Raw genomic sequence first — 18,829 nt, 5'->3', positions numbered from 1 at the left:
ATCATCATTAAGACAATTTGTCTACATTTTCTTGAGTTACAATAATCTTTAGAATTCCAGGATCTCTGTTAATTAGCTACTTATATAGGAAAATGGATAAAAAGATTATATTTTTATTAAAAAGCATTTGGAGATTTTCTTTCTTCTTTTTATTTTTTTTTTTGTGGGATCAACGTTATTCTTGCTTGGTAGAAGACTAGAAGCTGCTTTTTGCAAGTACATTTATGTAATTTCAGAAATAGGAAAATTTCATACAAGGAACTATAGAAGAAAGATAGTGTAAACAGCTAATGCCAGTATACCACCCCCTAAGGTTGCGTGAGATGGTAAATACCTTTTCATCCTTAACAAAGATTTAGGTTTCGAGTCTTGAAAATGAAGTCGCCTTTAATAAGAAATACTTTACTCCCAAAGTGGTACTTCTCAACACAATAGAACACCAAAAAACCTTCTAAATAGTACTCCCTCCGTTTCAATTTATGTGAATCTATTTTCTTTTTAGTCTGTGCCAAAAAAATGATTACTTTCGATATTTGGAAACAATTTACCTTTATGCAATAATTTTTAGCTACACAAATATCTGCCTCATTTTACACCACAAGTTCAAAAGTCTTCTTTTTTTTCCTGAAATTCCGTGCCCAATCAAATAGGTTCACCTAAATTGAAGGGGATGGAGTATTAAATAAAAATAGCCCTCAGTAGTTTACAAATTCGAGGCCCTACCCAAACCATCCATTCAGAAGGTACCATTTGATTTAATATGGACCATAGGCTACATAGTCCATCCCCACTCTCTTCTCTTTTTCCTACCTTCCAAAATTAATGATCAAATCCTTGCCAGTTGACAATGTAACAGTACTCATACTTCCACAATATTCACGAAAATACTTACTGTTAGGAACACTATAAATAGAGTTTCCAACTTTCCTTGTGCCAAACAATACCTTTTATTCATACCATTGCTTTTTCTTCTTCTTCATTTTTTTTCAAAAAAAAAAACAATGGCAAGTAAAGTTGGTGAAGCAGCAACAGAATATCAAGACTTGTTACCTGTGATGGCAGAAAAATTGGACGTGGATACGTTTGTCGCGGAGCTATGTGGAGGATTCAGGCTACTAGCTGACCCGAAAAATGGCTTGATCACATCGGCGAGTTTACAGAAGAATTCGAAGCTTCTTGGAATGGAAGGCATGAGCAGAGAAGATGCAGAGGCTATGGTAAGAGAAGGAGATTTAGATGGAGATGGAGCACTAAATGAAACTGAATTTTGTATTCTAATGGTTAGACTTAGTCCAGAAATGATGCAAGATGCTGAGGCTTGGCTTGATAAGGCATTCCAAAAAGAGTTGGCACAATCCTCTTTTTGAGTTTGCTATAATCTTATTCTCATTTCCATCCCAAAATATGAAATGAAAAAAGATGTTGAAGAGCTAGCCTTCACTATCATATATGATGGATTGCTTCTCAATGGCTGTAATATATTATCATATATGTTGATTCTGTTATGTAATACCAAAAAAGAGATCAGATAATAGAAGGGGTGAATCACCCAAAATTAATGCAGGTTCAGATTTGGTAATTATAAGTTTCTAATGTTGTAAGTTGTAACTGAGATGAAAAGATTATATCAATTCTCAAGACGATAATATACCCTAAAATGTGCTCCCAAACTCCTTTTTTTTATAACTGGTGTCCAGCCAATTTATACACACTTCAACTGTTTCATCGGATTGCCGCGCATAGGTGGAGTGGGTAAATCTGCCTCCAAAAGCTTAAGCAAATACAAAGAAATCGCCTAATATTTTCTCTATCGAGGTATAGATCTTAGTGTCTCATAATGTTCATCCACTTTTCATTGACCACTAAGTGAAATTTCCATTTCTAGTTGTCCCCTGCTCTCCCCCCTCCCACTAAGTAGGAAATACTACTTAGCATGGAATAATATACTGTACTGTCGTGGGGTTTAGGACCCTAGTATCAAGCTATACCAAATTTTCCTAAACTACAAAGCTCGATGCACTACACTAAGCTCCCGCTTAGAGTTTGCATGATAGTAATAAAAGTAAATCATAGGGAAGAAAAGAAAGATTTGGTTAGGTAAGTTTTGGAGGAGTGAGCAAAGTCAGCTACTTTGCCATCTCATCTCGCAAACTGCTATAGGTTGAGGTGACAAATCAGAAATAGAAGACAAGGTTGAGTAATCCAGAACTGAAGAGCCAAGAATACTTAATTTTTCAAATTTTGTCAAGGTTAGACTTGAAGGGCACACAGGCATTCAGTTGTTACTGGTTCTGTTAGGCTATTTAGTGCCCTGTAAGATTCAATGTGACTTCGACAAATGCAAAAACTAAAAAGAGCACCTTCTCATTTGCTTTGTGTTCTTGAGTTTATTATCATGTGAAGCCTATTAGAAATGTGCAACTCTGGTAATAACTTCTTATGGCTATATGAGGTAATGTCAAATGGTCTCAACATGCTCAAGCAATGAGTCGACCAGGCAATGGTTTCTGATAGCTAAATTCACAAGCCACAATCCACAAAGTTAACCCAACAAAGCATTTACACTATGACAGCACAAGCTTTCCCAGATTAAGATATGACTCAAGTTCTCGACCTTCGAACAGGAGACCTGCTGAAAAATACAAAGATAAAATGTGAACAAGTGTCTCCTACTTGCATCAAGTAAGAAATGTTGACAGTTAAAAATCAAATAAAACAAAAGGAAAGTTTTTTTTTACCTGCGATACCTTCCATAATCTGGACTATTGTATCTGTCATAAGATGGACCATTACGAACAGGACTATGAGGTCGGCCATAATCTGGACTAGGTCGGCCCCTACGATACATCGGGCTTGGTGACCTCCGATAAGGGCTATCCCTTTGCCTGCCATAATCTCTTCTAGGGCTGTTATATCTGTCCCCTCTCTCATCGTCATCCTTCAAAGCATACTCTACAGAAACCACTCTGTCCAAGATCTTACTGCAAAATGTATTAGCAACTCACTTCTTATCAGGAAACAAACAGATAAGATATTGCAACCATAAGAGTAGAATGAAATATCTTACTAACCTCATGTGTGTACACTCCAAAGCTCTTGTGGCATCCTCCTGATTATCAAACTGCACAAACGCAAAATTGCGACGTATGCGAACATGAAGGACATTGCCGTACGGTTCAAAGTGTCTTTCTATGTCTCGGGTTCTAGTACAAGTAGGGTCAAAGTTTATGACAAACAATGTTTTGGTTGGTCTCTGGTTTCCACCAGACTTAGGGCCATCACGGTGCCTACCACGTTCACCCTGTCAATCACAGTCGCCATAATTAATAAGATGACAATTATCAACAAATCGTATTTCCTTTCGGGGGAGGAAATGTCTAACGGATTGTATTTCTCAGATTTTGGGAAAGATGAAGACAGAAACATTACTTTTGCCCATTCGACTGATAGACGGCGCCTTTCATACCCAAATGGCATGTTGTCAGTCCCACGGATGGCATCTGCTGCATCTCTCTCATCCTCAAAGTAGACAAAAGCAAACCCTGTAGTTGTAAAGAGAGTTCATTATAAGGTCGAAAGAACAGTAAGATATGGTCTCTAAAGAATTTTCGGTGAAGTATACATCAGCTAAATCAAAGTTCTCATCTCCTTCAGAAATTAAATATCGTACAACACCTGCAAGTATGTGAGGGCTTGAGGAAATTAAGGAGGTAGAAGCCTTGCATGAACTAGATCATGATGATGATGATGATGGTGATGGTCAAGATGAAGGCTTATTAAAGGTTTAAAGTCAAGTCTGAGTAGACATTGCTAAGCATGCATCACCAATTTCACAGCACGATTTGAAAATTGGTAGGCATGGCATGATATAATTCATTGATCCTCTTATTAGTAGTGGTAGGCATGGCATGATGAACCGACTGATCCCACCATGATCATTCTTGTGATAAGCCAACATGAGCATCGAGTAAGTGAATGACAGAAGATCGATGTAAGAAATGCAGGACAATTCCATCAGTGAGAAGGGGGGAGAGCAGGCAGGCAGATAGGTTTCCTTGCATTAGAAGTTTTTTTGGCACAGGAGTGTTGAGCCATGATAGAAGCTCTTTTTCCTTAGTAGATGTGCCTGCGGCAAAATAAACACTTGAATGCGGAGATCTTCTCCAAACGAAATATTCGGTTCCACATTATGTCTTGACAAGTCACATGCATCATACGTACATGCTACACACATATAGTCATATAGCTAGGTAATTTTGTTTAATCAAAATACTTATTGTTAACTATCCCAAGAGGGAAAAGGATGTAACTTATAATGCACATCAAATAAGAAAATACTTTCCAAAGCGGAATGATTAAACAAGATATGGATTAGATAAGATCCCAAAAACATAACAGGTTAACACTATCAGACAGGTATACAAAAACTTTCCAACAAATGAAAAAAAAAACCTAAAGTTCATAATAATGTTGAAAATGCAAATCACACAGTAACTATTCCTTAGAATGAAGTCATTAAAAAAAATTCTACTATTCTTTCTGTGCCAAGAATTGCGAGGACCATGATCTCAAAAGAAGTGCTTAAAAAGGCGGAGGCATATGGCAGGGTGTTTTAACTATCATCGGATAAGCCTAGGCCTCTCGAGCCCCATTACTTTCTAACTTATAAAATTTTCAAAAATAACTAACATATAAAAATATATAAAATATGAAAGTTAATGAAAATAAACTTGGAATTGCATATAACTCAGAAGAAGAACATGTAGAATAATTTATTTAACTATCTAGTCACAATAGCATATGCGCAGGAACTCCAAGTCACCAACTACTAATCATAGAAAACATTTCACACAAGTTGCAGCCGCATAGTTAAAATAAAATAAAATGAAGAAGTTATGTTCTGTCTAGATTCTAGAATATGCAATCCAAGGCACGCGTAGAAGACCCCTACCCAACACATAAAGCACGCAAGGGGAAAACACACCATCTACATAGCATTATCTCCATGAGAGTTAAACCCCAACTGGTCACCTCAAGACCAGTTCAGGAGAGTCACAACTTTGCCTTCAAAAAACGATCAAAAGAAAATCTAAGAGAGGTTCAGCAATTGCCCATTGAGTAGCCAAAATCCCAAAATAACACAAGGACAATAAGTAAGCAAACCCCAATTCTACCATAACTAGTACTACTATGCCTCGGTCCCAAACAAGTTGGGGTCCGCTATACTGACCGCAAATTCCATTTAAACTCATCTTATACTACAAAAAAGTACTACTAGAAGTTAAGTATATTTTCTAAAAACGTATAAATATCTTAAAGGCTGAACACTAAAAAAGAGGGGAATAAGCCATACCAGATTTCATGTCAACGCGCTCTATTCTTCCATACTTGGAGAAAAACCGTTCCAGTTCTGATTGGCGAGTATCATACTCAAAGTTCCCAACGAAAATAGGCCTCATCTTTACCACCCGTACAACCTAAAAGAACTCAACGAATAATTTATTCAAGAATCTGATCAAACAGTTGATACCAACATAGTAAAACAACACATATTAACACCAGTTTGCGAAATTATTTTTATAGTAAACCCTAGTTCTTCATATACTTATATTCTTCCTATCTTAAACCCTAATTTCAAATGACAACTTATTGCAACGAAATGGGCAAATAGAGCTGAAAATCGATTATTTTATCCTGCGTTTTTAACAATCAAAAGACCCTACATTACGATAATCTTTTACCAGAAAACCAAAAAAAATAGCCAAAGTTTTTCTGTACGTAAAAGCCTTAAATTACAATAATTTAAAGTATAGCACCGGGTAAAGAAAGAACATTACCTTTTTTTACGAACAAGGACTGGAAAACCCTAGAAACCAAACAAACGTGTTAGAATAGGACGGCGTGAGTTTAAATACTGGATTTTGCACATTTTGGCCCATTTCTTAATTAGACTGTATGGGCCGGATCGTCAAAGGGAAGGGGGTTGAATCGGCCCTAATCGTAGTATTAATCCGTGCAGTTTTTTTAATCGGGATTTTTTTATTTCTATACACTATTTGACACTTTATTACCCTTAATTTTCATGTTTAGTTAATTACCCGGCATAAACAAGTTTTGTTTATAAAATATATACAATCCATCTTCAAAGGCTCCCAGATCCATTATTATGCCTTCAATCAAGGGATTTAGTTGCACCATTTTTCTTCTTTTTCTCCTCTTCTGTTTTCTTATTTTTCTTTCGCCTTATTTTTCTTCCGCCAGGGATAAAACCATGTTCTAACTATTAAACCAAATTTAATGCTAACTATTACGGAAAGGCGATAACAGGCCAAATAGATCATTGATTTATGTTTGAAGGCAACGAGCAGAAACGTCATATTTCAAATGATATTTTTAGGTAATTCCACCTGTTTAATATCAAAAGAGTTCCACACTTACCATTTATCAACAACTGCATCATATGACCGTATAAGAATTAAGATAGGACGTCTAATACAATAGCAAAGGATTTCAGTAACTTTGATGTAGTCTCAGTTACAGCCACTGGTCAACGCAAACTCAAATTAACTCGAAAGTAAAACGGATATCGTCGGGTCAAGGAAAATTCGCTCTTTCCACAGTCGTATCTGAAATTTCATGGTTGTTGAAAGTAACCAAACTCCCGTTAGCAACTTCATATTTCATACAAATATAGGTTTCACATATAATGCATAAGAGGTGCTTTCTCTCCAGATGGAGGTGCTTTTCTAATTATCTCTTTTATATGATATGGAGATTTTTCCAGCTATTTTCTGTTGGATCACACTCAATACTTACAGTATACACTTATTTACAATTAATTTACAATTTATCTATAACTTTCACACATTATTTCTACTAGTTAAATACAATTACGATAACATACAACTTAAATATAAATTTTATACAATATGTCTTTTGTATATTTTGTATATGATTTATACATAGTAAAATAAATTTCATACAACTAATTATATATTATACAACTTATCTACAATTTTCATACATTATTTCTACCCAGTTATATACAACTACAATATCATACAACTTAAATACAATTTTTATACAATATTGTTCAACTTTCATATATATATATATATATATATAAACAACAGAATATAATTTTTCTATAATTTTACTATAACTTTACTACAATTTCTGCAGTATAATGTATGTCACGTCTTCTTCTTCTTCTTCTTCTTCTTCTTCTTCTTCTTCTTCTTCTTCTTCTTCTAGTTTCAACCTAAAATTCAGCCAAAATAAAGTCTAATCTTCACCAAAACACCCTCAAAATTGAGATATAAACTCCAAACCATCTTCCCAATTGTTTGCAACAACACTCAATCCAAATAAATAATGGTTTTTAAAAACCCAAATTCGAATTCAAAGCTTCAAAGCTTTAAATGGCTGTCAATGGTGGAATTGCTGCTCTTTCTTCCTTTGCTTTACATTACTGAAATTAGGGATTGAGAGATAGAGAGAGACGTAGAGAGAATCCCAATTCTTTGCAACAACATCCAATTCAAACAAATAATATTTTTTGAAAACCCAAATTCGAATTCAAAGCTTCAAAGCTTTTTTACTGTGTATAACTCAGATACAAAATATACAAAAGACATATTGTATAAATTTTGTATTTAAGTTGTATGTTATTGTAGTTGTATTTAACTGTGTAGAAATAATTTGTGAAAGTTGTAGATAAGTTGTATAATATATAATTAGTTGTATGAAATTTATTTTTACTATGTATAAATCAGATACAAAATATACAAAAGATATATTTTATAAAATTGTATAAAAATTGTTTGTGTAATAAGGAATAGTGTCAAGAGCAGAGAAGTGGTTGAATCTGAAGCCATTTTCATCTATTTTCTTATAAAATTGAAACTTCTTTTGTAAACTTTTAAAAGGGTGTATTGGTATTGATTTTTGACTTGTTTATTTATAGAGAAAATATGAAGATGTGAACAGACTAATTTTAAGTGTGAAATTGAGGCGCTGCAATGAAGAGTATGTTGATAAATTAGGCCTTTTCGGTAATATTTCTACACATTTTAACTTCCTCTGAAATTTTATGATCATGCGAATCACATTTATCAGAACTGAGAATTATTTTAATCAATAGGGTTTTGATCAAACTGCTTAACAAACTTGTCGATTTGACCGAGAAAGCTAAATTAGGATTTTGGATATGATTAATTTGGATACAAAGGAAGTAAAAAGTTTCGACATAATGTGATATTGAACTTTTGGCAAAGTCAAAAAGGTAATAAGAAAGATTGAAGGGGAGAGCAAATAGTAAAAATTAGAAAATTGAAATAAAAAGTAACACCAAAGAGAAAGCTAAATTGGGAGTTTTGACATGGTTAATCTGTTTGACATAATGTGATATTGAACTTTTGAAAATGTCAAAAAAAAAAGGAAATAAGGAAGATGAAGGGAAGAGCAAAAGGTAAAAAGTAAAAAATTGAAAAAAAAATTGGGTAAGATCCACCGAACTGTGACATATGAGTGGAAACATAAGAAAGGAGAGGAGGAGAAAAAAAAGGAAAAGGGTGTAACTAAATCCCTTAATTGAAGGCACTAATAATGGATTGAGAGTCTTTTAAGGTGGAATGTATATATTTTGTAAACAAAACTTGTGTAGGTAGGGTAATTTACTAAACATGAACATTTAAGGTAATAAAATTTCAAATAATGTATAGGAATGAAAAAATCCCTATTTTTTAACATTCTGATACCAAGTCTGAACTTACAATTTTAGCCCACTATTGTAAATGTTCAGGAACTTAAAATAAAGCCCAAACCAAGATCATCATTAGTGAAATTCAAACATTAGTGAAATAGCACCAGAAATTAAATTAAATAACATAAATTGGAACGGTAAAGCAAGTGCATATTGATTTGACGTTAAAATCCAAAAAGCTTATTCCGGAAAGCTCATCATTATCTTTGGAAAATTTACCTAATTATACTATAATAGAAATCTATCTACCATTTTTATTAAGGTTTGTACTTAATTACATTTCATCTATATTTACTATTGTACAAAACCATGAAAAAGAAGAAAATAGAAGATTCTTTAAATTTAGAAACTTTTATTAACATATTACTTTATTTAATATTTTTGTTTACTACTTTCTTTTTATAATATAATAGAAGATATATATTTTGTTACTCTTGAAATATTTTTATTTTAAATTTTATCCTATTATTCTTAATAATATTATCTGAAATTTAATGAATAAAATATTTATTAAATTAATGAGACTTACATAGGCATCAAATAACTTTTTTGTTATGTAATTTTTAATTATAGTATCCAATATTTAATGTAATTGCATTTTTATTAGAAAGTTTTATTAGTATATTATTTTGTTTAATATTTTTGTCTACCACTTTCATTTTGTAATATAATATATATATATATGTATATATATATATGTATATATATATTTGCTCTTCCATAGTAGGCTCGCTCATAGGCGCTCGGCCACAGCAGGCTCGGTGTATCTTGCCATCTGATTCTCTTAAATGTTGAAGGCTTTTCCTTTTAATTTATTGCCACCTAATAAGGAATCACTCTTAGTCATTTCTTTAGGGTGTGGCTTACTGCCACGTGGGGATGGGGTGGGATATTTAATTTTTATCCACCTATTAGGTAATTAGGTAATGTCTTGTTACCGTGTAATTAACCAATTACCCGTAAAATTAAGAATTGTCTCAAATTACTTAAAATTCTAATTATTTTAATATACTTTATACATCATATTATCACGGTCATATGCTTCCTTGTATGGTACTAGTCCATAGGTATCAGGTATTATAGCCCGGACCGTATTTAATCCTAAATCGACAACCTTCGACGAAACTCATTTGCTTTAATTCATGTACCCTTTCCTTCATGGCACATACTTATGCTTGTCATAAATAGCATAAATATGCTAACCTCCAGATAGTCTCATCCCCGAGTCTACGTCAATTAACTGAAGACTAAATTTTAATGTACGAAAAATGCGAGATGTAACACTTCCCAAAATACATCACACCTTTCATGGGTAAAACTCTTAGTAGAACCACCTTACCCATCATGAATGCCATATCAAGAGCCCTCATATCAGCATAAATCTTCTACCTGGACTATGCTATACGAAGTCGAACCTGAGTCAACTTCACCTTCTCCAAGGCATCTCGAGCCAAATCAATGCCCACCAACCTAGCCTCCCCGGGCTCATACCAACCAATCAGTGAATGATATTGCTTCCCATACAAGGCCTCATAAGGATCCATCTGGATGCTTAACTATTAGTAGTTATTGTGGGCAAACTCTGCAAGCGGTAAAAATGGTTCCCATGAACCCCTATAATGACTGGAATGAATAATCTAATGAAATCTCAAGTAAGGCATGTTGGTTAATCTCCCTTTATAGAATCGGAATCCATGAGTTCTTCGTAAGCTCCAAATGTGGTTTGATTAATCTCTTTTCCTACGGTTTCAAATTACTTCTGATGATAGATTACCCTAAAAGCTTATGTACTTGAGTCATGTTCCAATTTCCCTTATCGTATTATGCTCCCTTAGTGGGAAAATGTTCAAATATGGTTTTTGTAACTAAAGCATATGATTTGAACCCATGTTTCAATCGTAAATCACCATGCTCTAATTTGTAAGTATTTCCAACATATTTTGAGTTCTTACATACTGATGAGTTGAAACTGTGTATTGCCCTTTGGGAGACGTATTTCAAGAATAAATGATGTATTACTCGTTTATGATTTTAACTTGTGCTTCGATTGCCGGTCATTTTTCTCCATTCTTTGGAAAGAAATCCGTTGTGTGTAAAGCCTTCATTACTAGTGAACTTAAAGTTATGATTTCCGAAATATTCTATATGTTGATGTTTATGATGAGGATCCCTGAAAGTAAAGAAATGAAAGTGTGAAATATGAAATACGGCCATCGTTCCATGAATGAAGAACTCTAAGTATGGCCAAGAGATCCAATTAAATACTAATATTATGAGAGGTCAAAAGTGCCAATGAAGCTATATATGGAATGAAAGGTTATGAGATAAATGCATTTGTATTTCTATTTCCTTTGTATATAAACTTTTTGGGAGTATCATTAGAGAGCCTAGGAAGGGTGAGTTGTAGGGGCCCACACCCGAAACTACACGTACCGGTGTAGGAGATTATTGAAGCTATTCCCCTTAATTGGGATGAGATTGATGTGTAGAGATTATTCCCCTTAATTGGGATGGGATTGTTACTGGCCTTGGATTGGATGTCGACTCACACGGCATATATAGGGAGACGACCTAGCTGATCGGGTGGTGATCGGACGCCATGTCGCGTGCATGGTGGTTCCTTCTTCTTATTATCATATTTTATTCACATTATCATGTCAATCCACATTGATTCGTAGAGAGATGGCTCAGCCGATCGAGTTTTTGATCGGACTCCATGCCTCATGTATGGTGTGATGATCGGAGACTAATGATCTCCCAACCAAAAACGTTAATTTCTTATTTTTAAAATTGTTATGTTTTAACTTGGCATTTGGATATCATTGGTTTTTCCTTTTTGTTTTCATGAATTTCCCTTCTAATATTGGTATTCTATTTTATGAGAGGGTATTTGTCTTTACATACTAGAATTATTCTATATGTACCAACGTTCCTTTTGCCGAGGGCGCTGCATCTTTAATGGTTGTAGGTGGTTCCTCAGCAGGCGGCTCTGATCCTTATTAGCGGTTACCCTCTACTCGGCAAATTTTGGTGAGCCCTACTTTATTCGGGGGCCTTATGTTGCTTGACATTGTACATTGTGTTTTGAGGTATATGTGGACCTTGTCACTGCAACTTTGATACCACTCTTTTGTTATACTTAAAGGCTTAGTAGACAGGCTGTGGGTGGTGTTCAGTTTAGGGTAATGAAATGGAAATGTTGTAGTTGCCAAAATATTTTCCCTTAATAATTAGGAACTTTCAATGATTTGAAAATTGTAAATGAAGCTTCTATAAGTACTGAATAAAGGACGTGGTACACTTTTCTCTTCTCATGTCTATTTCTTGTTGCTGATTCTTAGATTGTTCATGGGAAAGGTTGGGTAGAAGGCATCAAGTAGGCTCTCTTGATTTGGATGCCTGGTCGAGCGTCGGTCGCGCTTCACAAGGTCGGGGCATGACACATATGCATTGATAGATCTTTCAGTCATTCATTTATGGTATGAAGGGGATTCTTGTATTTGATTGGTAAGCACATAGTTAGGAAGACTATCGGATGGCCTATTTAGTATGATTATGGTGGGTTCATGGTAAGGTGTTGATTTGAGTACAACCGGGGGGTTATCTCCTATGTGATGAGTTTGGATCTTATGTTTCGTATGAGGTTTCTATTCGTTGGAATGCATATATTATCATTTCAGAGCATTTAGGGGAAGTTTGCTTGACTATTACAAGGATGGGTGTGTGCTTGGCAGAGTCTTCGGAGTGTTCTACGACTAGTATTACCTGAGCTTATGAAGTATTCAGCTGATTCATAGTGCGGGGTCGGGGCAACTATGAAGATATGGTACTATGGATTACCAACGATGTGTTCTATGGCTTCGACCTACGTGGGGGAGTCTTCTATCGACGATTAGATTGTAGGATCATACATTGTATCAAATTTCGGGCTGAGGGATTGCGTGGTTATTTCATTGAATAGTTAAGTGCTGGTGAAGCGCGGGTTGCTCGGTGCATATTAGTTGTGTATTGAAGACAGAGTAAGGTGAGTGGTTATCGAGATGGTTTTGATGAGTTCCATATCATATGTGATGTTTAAGGACTCCTGAATCTAAGAATGAATAAGACTTGAGATTAGTACTGAATGGTGACCGGATCTGCGGTATTCTATGTCAGGAGTGATACTACATGGAAATATTAGAGAAATACAAGAAATAACTTCGGATTCGTAGAAGGTTCCTTTAGATCGAGCATCTGATTGAGTTACTTTCAGGTTGGCAGTCTGTGTGACTTTGTTAAGTTAGAGGAGATTAGTTCTAATGACTTGATTTTATGTTAATGAGTTCCGAAGAATTCACCATAGTAATGGCCACAGCCTGTAGTTGATATTTCCTTCCAGTATATCAGATATATTATGTATGGTGATGTTTTCGTGGTTTAAGTTAAATAGGAAGTTCTCGCTTGATGAGGCGTTCATCCCGTTTGTGATCCAAAGTTGATTATGGGATTTTTGAATTTTCTCAAGTTAGCATGTTAGTGGCGGTGCACCGTGTGGAGTTGAGAGAATTTCAGGTGTATAAGAGAATGCTGACACTATTTGATGTCGTCAGCGGAGAGTGCACATGTTGGCAGGTGCATTGTGTCTTCACTTGTGGGTATTTTTCTGTAAGATGATGTAGTATGAGTGATGTCTCAGCCATTTGAGTAGCGGTGTTGAGATTGGATATGGAGATTCTAGTATTCATGAGGTTCAGAGACTGGATGATCGCGTTGACAGACTATTTCTTGATTGCAAATTGTGAAGAAATGTTGAGAATTGGATAGTTGATGGTATGTGTTATGGAAAGGTTTTTACGGACTTTGGAAGGTTATTTACCTGTTTGGGAATGATAGTAATTTGTTTTGGGGATTATTGTGAGCCTAATGAGAATGTGTATTATGTACCTGATCGGATTGTTTTGCTCTTGCACAGCTGTTACCACAGGTATATCATCTTGCGGAATGGATTTTATTCGCGTCTTGGTCTATGTTGTATGTTTCTCTCTTATTCCATTAGTGGTTGTGAAGGTTACAAGATTATTTGCACGCATATTACAATTCCATTTAGGCCTTATGGTGTTATGGGCGAGATCGCCCTCGCGATGTTGGTTTGCTTAGTGCACCATAGTTGTGCTTATCCTTCTCTGTATTATTTATGCCTAATCATCTTCCCACAATTATATTTGTGCACCCTATCATGCTAGGTGTTCACGCACATGTGATTAGTGAGCTCGAGTATTATGGCTTGATGGGTACCCATATGTGGATTGATATGATTGGATCGGGTTGCACGCCGCAAAGATACTGTGATGAGATGTAACTCCTTATGCTTATTTCGTGTGTTTTGCTTTTACTTTGTTGAAAATAATTCGTAGAAAGATGTCATTATTATTCCACCACCCATACGTTAAACTTGATCGGTAGCATTCTTATATAACCATCTTACTATTATCGGTCATGTCTGAATTATTACATGTTTGGTGCACTGACCGCATTGTGTAGGGGATCCATACGGCTTCTGGTATGACTTGTTGGTTGGGATGCTTGTATTGGCGGAGATGAGGTTTATAGACCACAGATTTTCACTATCGTATTGGGATGATGAATGTTTGGGAGAACAATACCATATTTTTGCTCTGAATTGGGTAATGGTCCTTGTAAAACGAGTGAGCTTCTTGGTTTCTTGATTTGATGAGTGGTTATGAGATTCTACGTGTTTCTTTCATCATCGGTAGTGTACGAAGGTTTTTAGTAAGGTTTTTATTTGATATGAGGTTTCCTATCGGTACCAGATTTGTTTTTGGGCAGCTATGGTGGTCAGTTTTGCTATGTGTATCTTAGTTATATGGTATATGTGATTACATCTTGGGTTATGGATTTGGCTTGATACAGCTTGTTCAGACATATAGAGTGTGTAGATGCGAGATTCGGGTCTGGTAACAAATTCCGAATGTTGGAAATTGGCTTCTAATCTTTAAAGATTAAGGTTGAAGTAAGGATCTTCAGTTATATTGTGTTGGCAGGCTTATATGGATTGGGGTGACGTGGGACACCCCCTGTTATGTGCATGGTAAGGTTACACCGTGATTTGATGGCCTTGGAATGACTCTTGGCACATTCGAGGACGAACATATGATTAAGTAGGGGAGGATGTAACGACCCAATCGATCATTTTGAACATTCGCATTCCGTTTGGCTGTTTGAAGTCTTGAGTAGCTTCAGGTGATGTATTTCACTTTTGCGAGTCATCGATTTTGGTTTTCAGGTGCTTCAGGATCGATTTGGAAGAATGAATCTCATGTTAGAAGCCTTAAGTTGGAAGAGTTGACCAAGTTTGAATTTTGTGTATTTGACCTCGAATCGGAGTTTTCATGGTTCCGTTTGGTCCGGATTGTGATTTTGGACTTGGAGGTATGCCCGATTTTGCATTTGGATATTTCTTGAAGGTTTTGGCGTTAATTAGCGAAAGTTGGCAATTTGAATGTTTGAAAAGTTCATAGGTTTGACCAGAAGTTGTCAGTTATGATTTTGGGTTCGGAATGCAGTTCTTGGAATTGAAATAGCTTTCGTATGTCATTTGGGACTTGTTTGCGAAATTTGAGGTCATTTCGAGTTGATTTGATGCAGCTCGGCACGAGTTTTGGGAAGTTGAAAGTTAAAACTCATAAAGTTTGATTTGAAGTGCAATTCGTGATTATGTAGTTATTATGTGTGATTTGAGGCCTTAAGTAGGCCCGTGTTATGTTTTGGGACTTGTTGGTATGTTTGGACATGGTCCCGAGAGGCTTGAGTGAGTTTCAGGGTAGAATCAGACCATTTTCTTCATGATTTCATTGTTGAATTTTGATGCCTCAATTGTTCTTCGCAATTGCGAAGATGCAGACGCGATCGTGTAAGGTAAAGTCTGGAGCTGGGAATTTTCTTCTTCACGTTCACGAGAGATTGAAGACATTCGTGTAATTTGTGGGGGCTCGTGCATCACATTCGCGTATGAAGAATCGTGGTCGCGTAGTGTTGAGACAAGGTAGCTGGGAGCTGGTGATTTCTCTTTCGCAAATGCATGGAATTGTCCGCGTTCGCGTAGCATTGGTATCTATGGGTGTCACGTTCGCATGAGTTGGCTCGCGAACACGTAGGATGTTTTAGGGTAATGTGATTTTTCTTCTTCGCTATCGCGATTCACATATATGTTCAGTGATTATAAGAACTCTATTTCGAAGGTTTTGGTGACTTTATCACATTTTGAGTTATGGAGCTTGAACTTGGGCGACTTTGGAGGGGATTTTTACCACATGGATTGTGGTGAGTGTTTTTTACTCGGTTTTGATATATTTCATGAATCTATCTTTGATTTTGGAATTTGGATTATGAATTTTAAAGAGAAATTGTGAATTTTTGACTTTTCAACTTCGATTCGGAGTTGGATTTGAGTGAAATTAGTATGGTTGGACTCGTAATTGAATGAGTTGTCGGAATTCGTGAGTTTTGTCGGGTTTTGAGGTGCTAGCTCAAGTTTTGACTTTTTTGTTGACATTGAATAAATGTGTAATGATTTAACCTTTATCGTTTGGGTTTGCTTCCTATGGAATTATTTGATGATTTTATGTTGCTTTTGGCTAACATCGAGCCGTTCAGAGGTTGACTTGAGCGGGATGGCATTTCTAGTGTATCAACTTGGCTTGTTTGAGGTAAGTGCCACACCTATGTTTTATGGGGGGATTTTTCCTACTAATTGATTTTGTTTGCTAGATGCGGGAGTGATGCATATATGAGGTGACAAGCGTATATGCATGTGCCAGGGCTAATCATGCTTGGGGGTAGATTATACGATTATTTGTGCCTTGTAGGATTATGTGACCTTCTTTTTTCGTGTTTTACTTAACTTCTAGATTAATATCATTATGAAGTTGAATGATAGAAACCACGATTTAGCTTATTATAACTTGATTAAAAATTTGACAGACTTTTTGTGGAATTATTGATGTGCTAGATTCGGTCGTCACTATACTAATCATAAATACATCACTACGACTGTTATTCTTGACGTATTAGATTTCATACTTGAGTCGAGATCATTTTTGAAATTTGTTGAGATACATGTAAATAAGGTTTTTTAGGTTTATTGGATTGTTATTGGCTTGAAACCTGTGATTTATGTTCATTTGGAATATTCTCTTAAACACTCTCCTTGATGTAATTCATGCTTCTTACCTTGCTTGTTATTTAGATACATGTTCTTGGTGAGGAAGAGTATAAAGCACGAAGGGTGGTGTCGTGCCATTTCATATACATTACCATGAGAGGAAGAGTGCAAAAGCACGAAGGGTGATGTTGTGTCATGTGACTTAAGCATGAAGGGTGATGTCATGCCATGTGAGGAAGAGAGTACTGTCGTGCAATTATTTTTATATTATTGTATGTTTATGACACGAAGGATGTTTCTGTGCAGGCGAGTACGAGAAACATAAATTTTATTGTGATATCTTTTCCTTTTGTATACATTCATGCCTTTATCTTGAGGTGTTAATGTTGCACTATGCTTTCTATGTGACTTCTCGTTGTTGCTCTATCTTTGTCCTCTACCTCAATTATTGTTGTATTATCCATGCCTTGTATTTGTTGAACTTGTAAATATCATGTTTTCCTTCTTGTTTGTCATATCTACATCTTTGTCGTTTCTCATTTGTTGCACTTTCATGCAAGCCGTCTACCATGTTAGTTATTCATGCCTTCTATTTGTTTAGCTTCTAAAGATTATGCTTTCCCTCTTGTTTGTTATATCTACATCTAAGCCTCCTATCATATTAATTAGTGAAATTTATGTTCTTCTATCTTAATTATTGTCATTACTTCTATGCCTTCTACCTAGTCTGTTACCGTTTTCCATATGTACTGCCTTGTTCAATACTTCTACCTGTGTAATTGCCACTTGTCATTACACTTATTGGCATTTCTTTCACCTGGTTGGTACCGTTATATATATATATAGAGAGAGAGAGAGAGAGATAATGAGATAAATGCACGAAGGGTGTTGCTGTGCCATTTGATTTAATATCTTGAGTACGTTTCTCACACTATGAAAGTTATGAATTTACTACTGTGGTTTGTCGGTCATCGTTTTAAGGGAAGGATTGGTTGTGATATTGAAAAATATTGATAGTGATTTCTTTTAGTAATCATTTACTTCTTTGCATATTTGTCCTTGTACTATATTCTGTTATGTTCCGGTATTGTTTCGATTGCTAGTCTACTGCATAAATTATATCAGTGAGTATCTTTTAACTAAAATGCCTTGTCACTACTTCACCGAAGTTAGACAAGATACTTATTGGCTACATGGGGTCGGTTGTACTCATACTACACTTCAGCACCTTGTGAGCAGATTTTGGAATTGGAGTTATTGTATATGATGGGAGCTGACTCTGAAGATATACGTGCCTTCCGAATGTAGCTACAACTTGTCCTTGGGTAGTTTTAGAGTTTAATTCTATTTATGTACCTTTGAAGCAGAAGTTGTAGTTATTTCATATCAGTTTTTGCAAAAAATTCAGTCTTAGTAGCTTATGACTTATACTATCAGTCCTTAGGATAATGTATTGAATCCAGATATATCATTGTTGATTACTTTTATGTTATTAGAATTGTGTTAGCCATCACGACTAGTGAATTTTGGGTCATGACAATCATTTATAATTCTTGTCCTTTTGCCTCGCCGAGTTTAGTTATGATACTTGCTGAGTACATTGGATCAATTGTACTCATGCTACACTCTGTACTTAATTGTGCAGATCCAGGTGTCAGACCCAGTCTTCAGTAGCTGAGACTTGTAGCAGAGCTGAGCATCGAGTAACGAGGTAGAATTGCACCCTCAACCGCAGTCTTGACGTCTATTTCCTTATATACTGTAGTCTTTATTTCAGACAGTATTATATTTGGCCATTTCAAACTTGTATTTCCACATTAGAGCTTATGACTCTGTATTTATCGTTTATGGGGGATTTATCATGTATTAGCATTATTATGTTATATTAAGGTTTCAGACTTATG

General features: G+C 35.6%; 2 protein-coding genes across 3 annotated transcripts; one reads left to right on the top strand and one right to left on the bottom strand.

The window, feature by feature from the left end:
* On the top strand, positions 744-1,658 carry LOC109225362 (calcium-binding protein KIC-like). The gene has a single exon (XM_019389995.1). The coding sequence runs from the start codon at positions 1,002-1,004 to the stop codon at positions 1,365-1,367; it is 366 nt and encodes a 121-aa protein (XP_019245540.1). The 5' UTR covers positions 744-1,001; the 3' UTR covers positions 1,368-1,658.
* Positions 2,340-5,890, bottom strand: LOC109225360 (serine/arginine-rich splicing factor RS31-like). Of its 2 annotated transcripts, none has more exons than XM_019389993.1 (6): positions 5,838-5,890; positions 5,354-5,477; positions 3,430-3,542; positions 3,072-3,301; positions 2,739-2,981; positions 2,340-2,632 (listed from the first exon to the last, which is right to left on the bottom strand). In XM_019389993.1, the coding sequence occupies exons 2-6, from the start codon at positions 5,457-5,459 to the stop codon at positions 2,602-2,604; spliced, it is 723 nt and encodes a 240-aa protein (XP_019245538.1). In that variant the 5' UTR covers positions 5,460-5,477; positions 5,838-5,890; the 3' UTR covers positions 2,340-2,601. The 2 variants fall into 2 exon arrangements, with proteins under 2 accessions (XP_019245538.1, XP_019245539.1); XM_019389994.1 differs by having other exon boundaries at positions 2,340-2,629.

The sequence above is a fragment of the Nicotiana attenuata genome, chromosome 5 (assembly GCF_001879085.1).
Source record: "Nicotiana attenuata strain UT chromosome 5, NIATTr2, whole genome shotgun sequence".
NCBI classification, from domain to species: domain Eukaryota; kingdom Viridiplantae; phylum Streptophyta; class Magnoliopsida; order Solanales; family Solanaceae; genus Nicotiana; species Nicotiana attenuata.
This window is presented reverse-complemented; position numbering and strand designations above follow the sequence as displayed.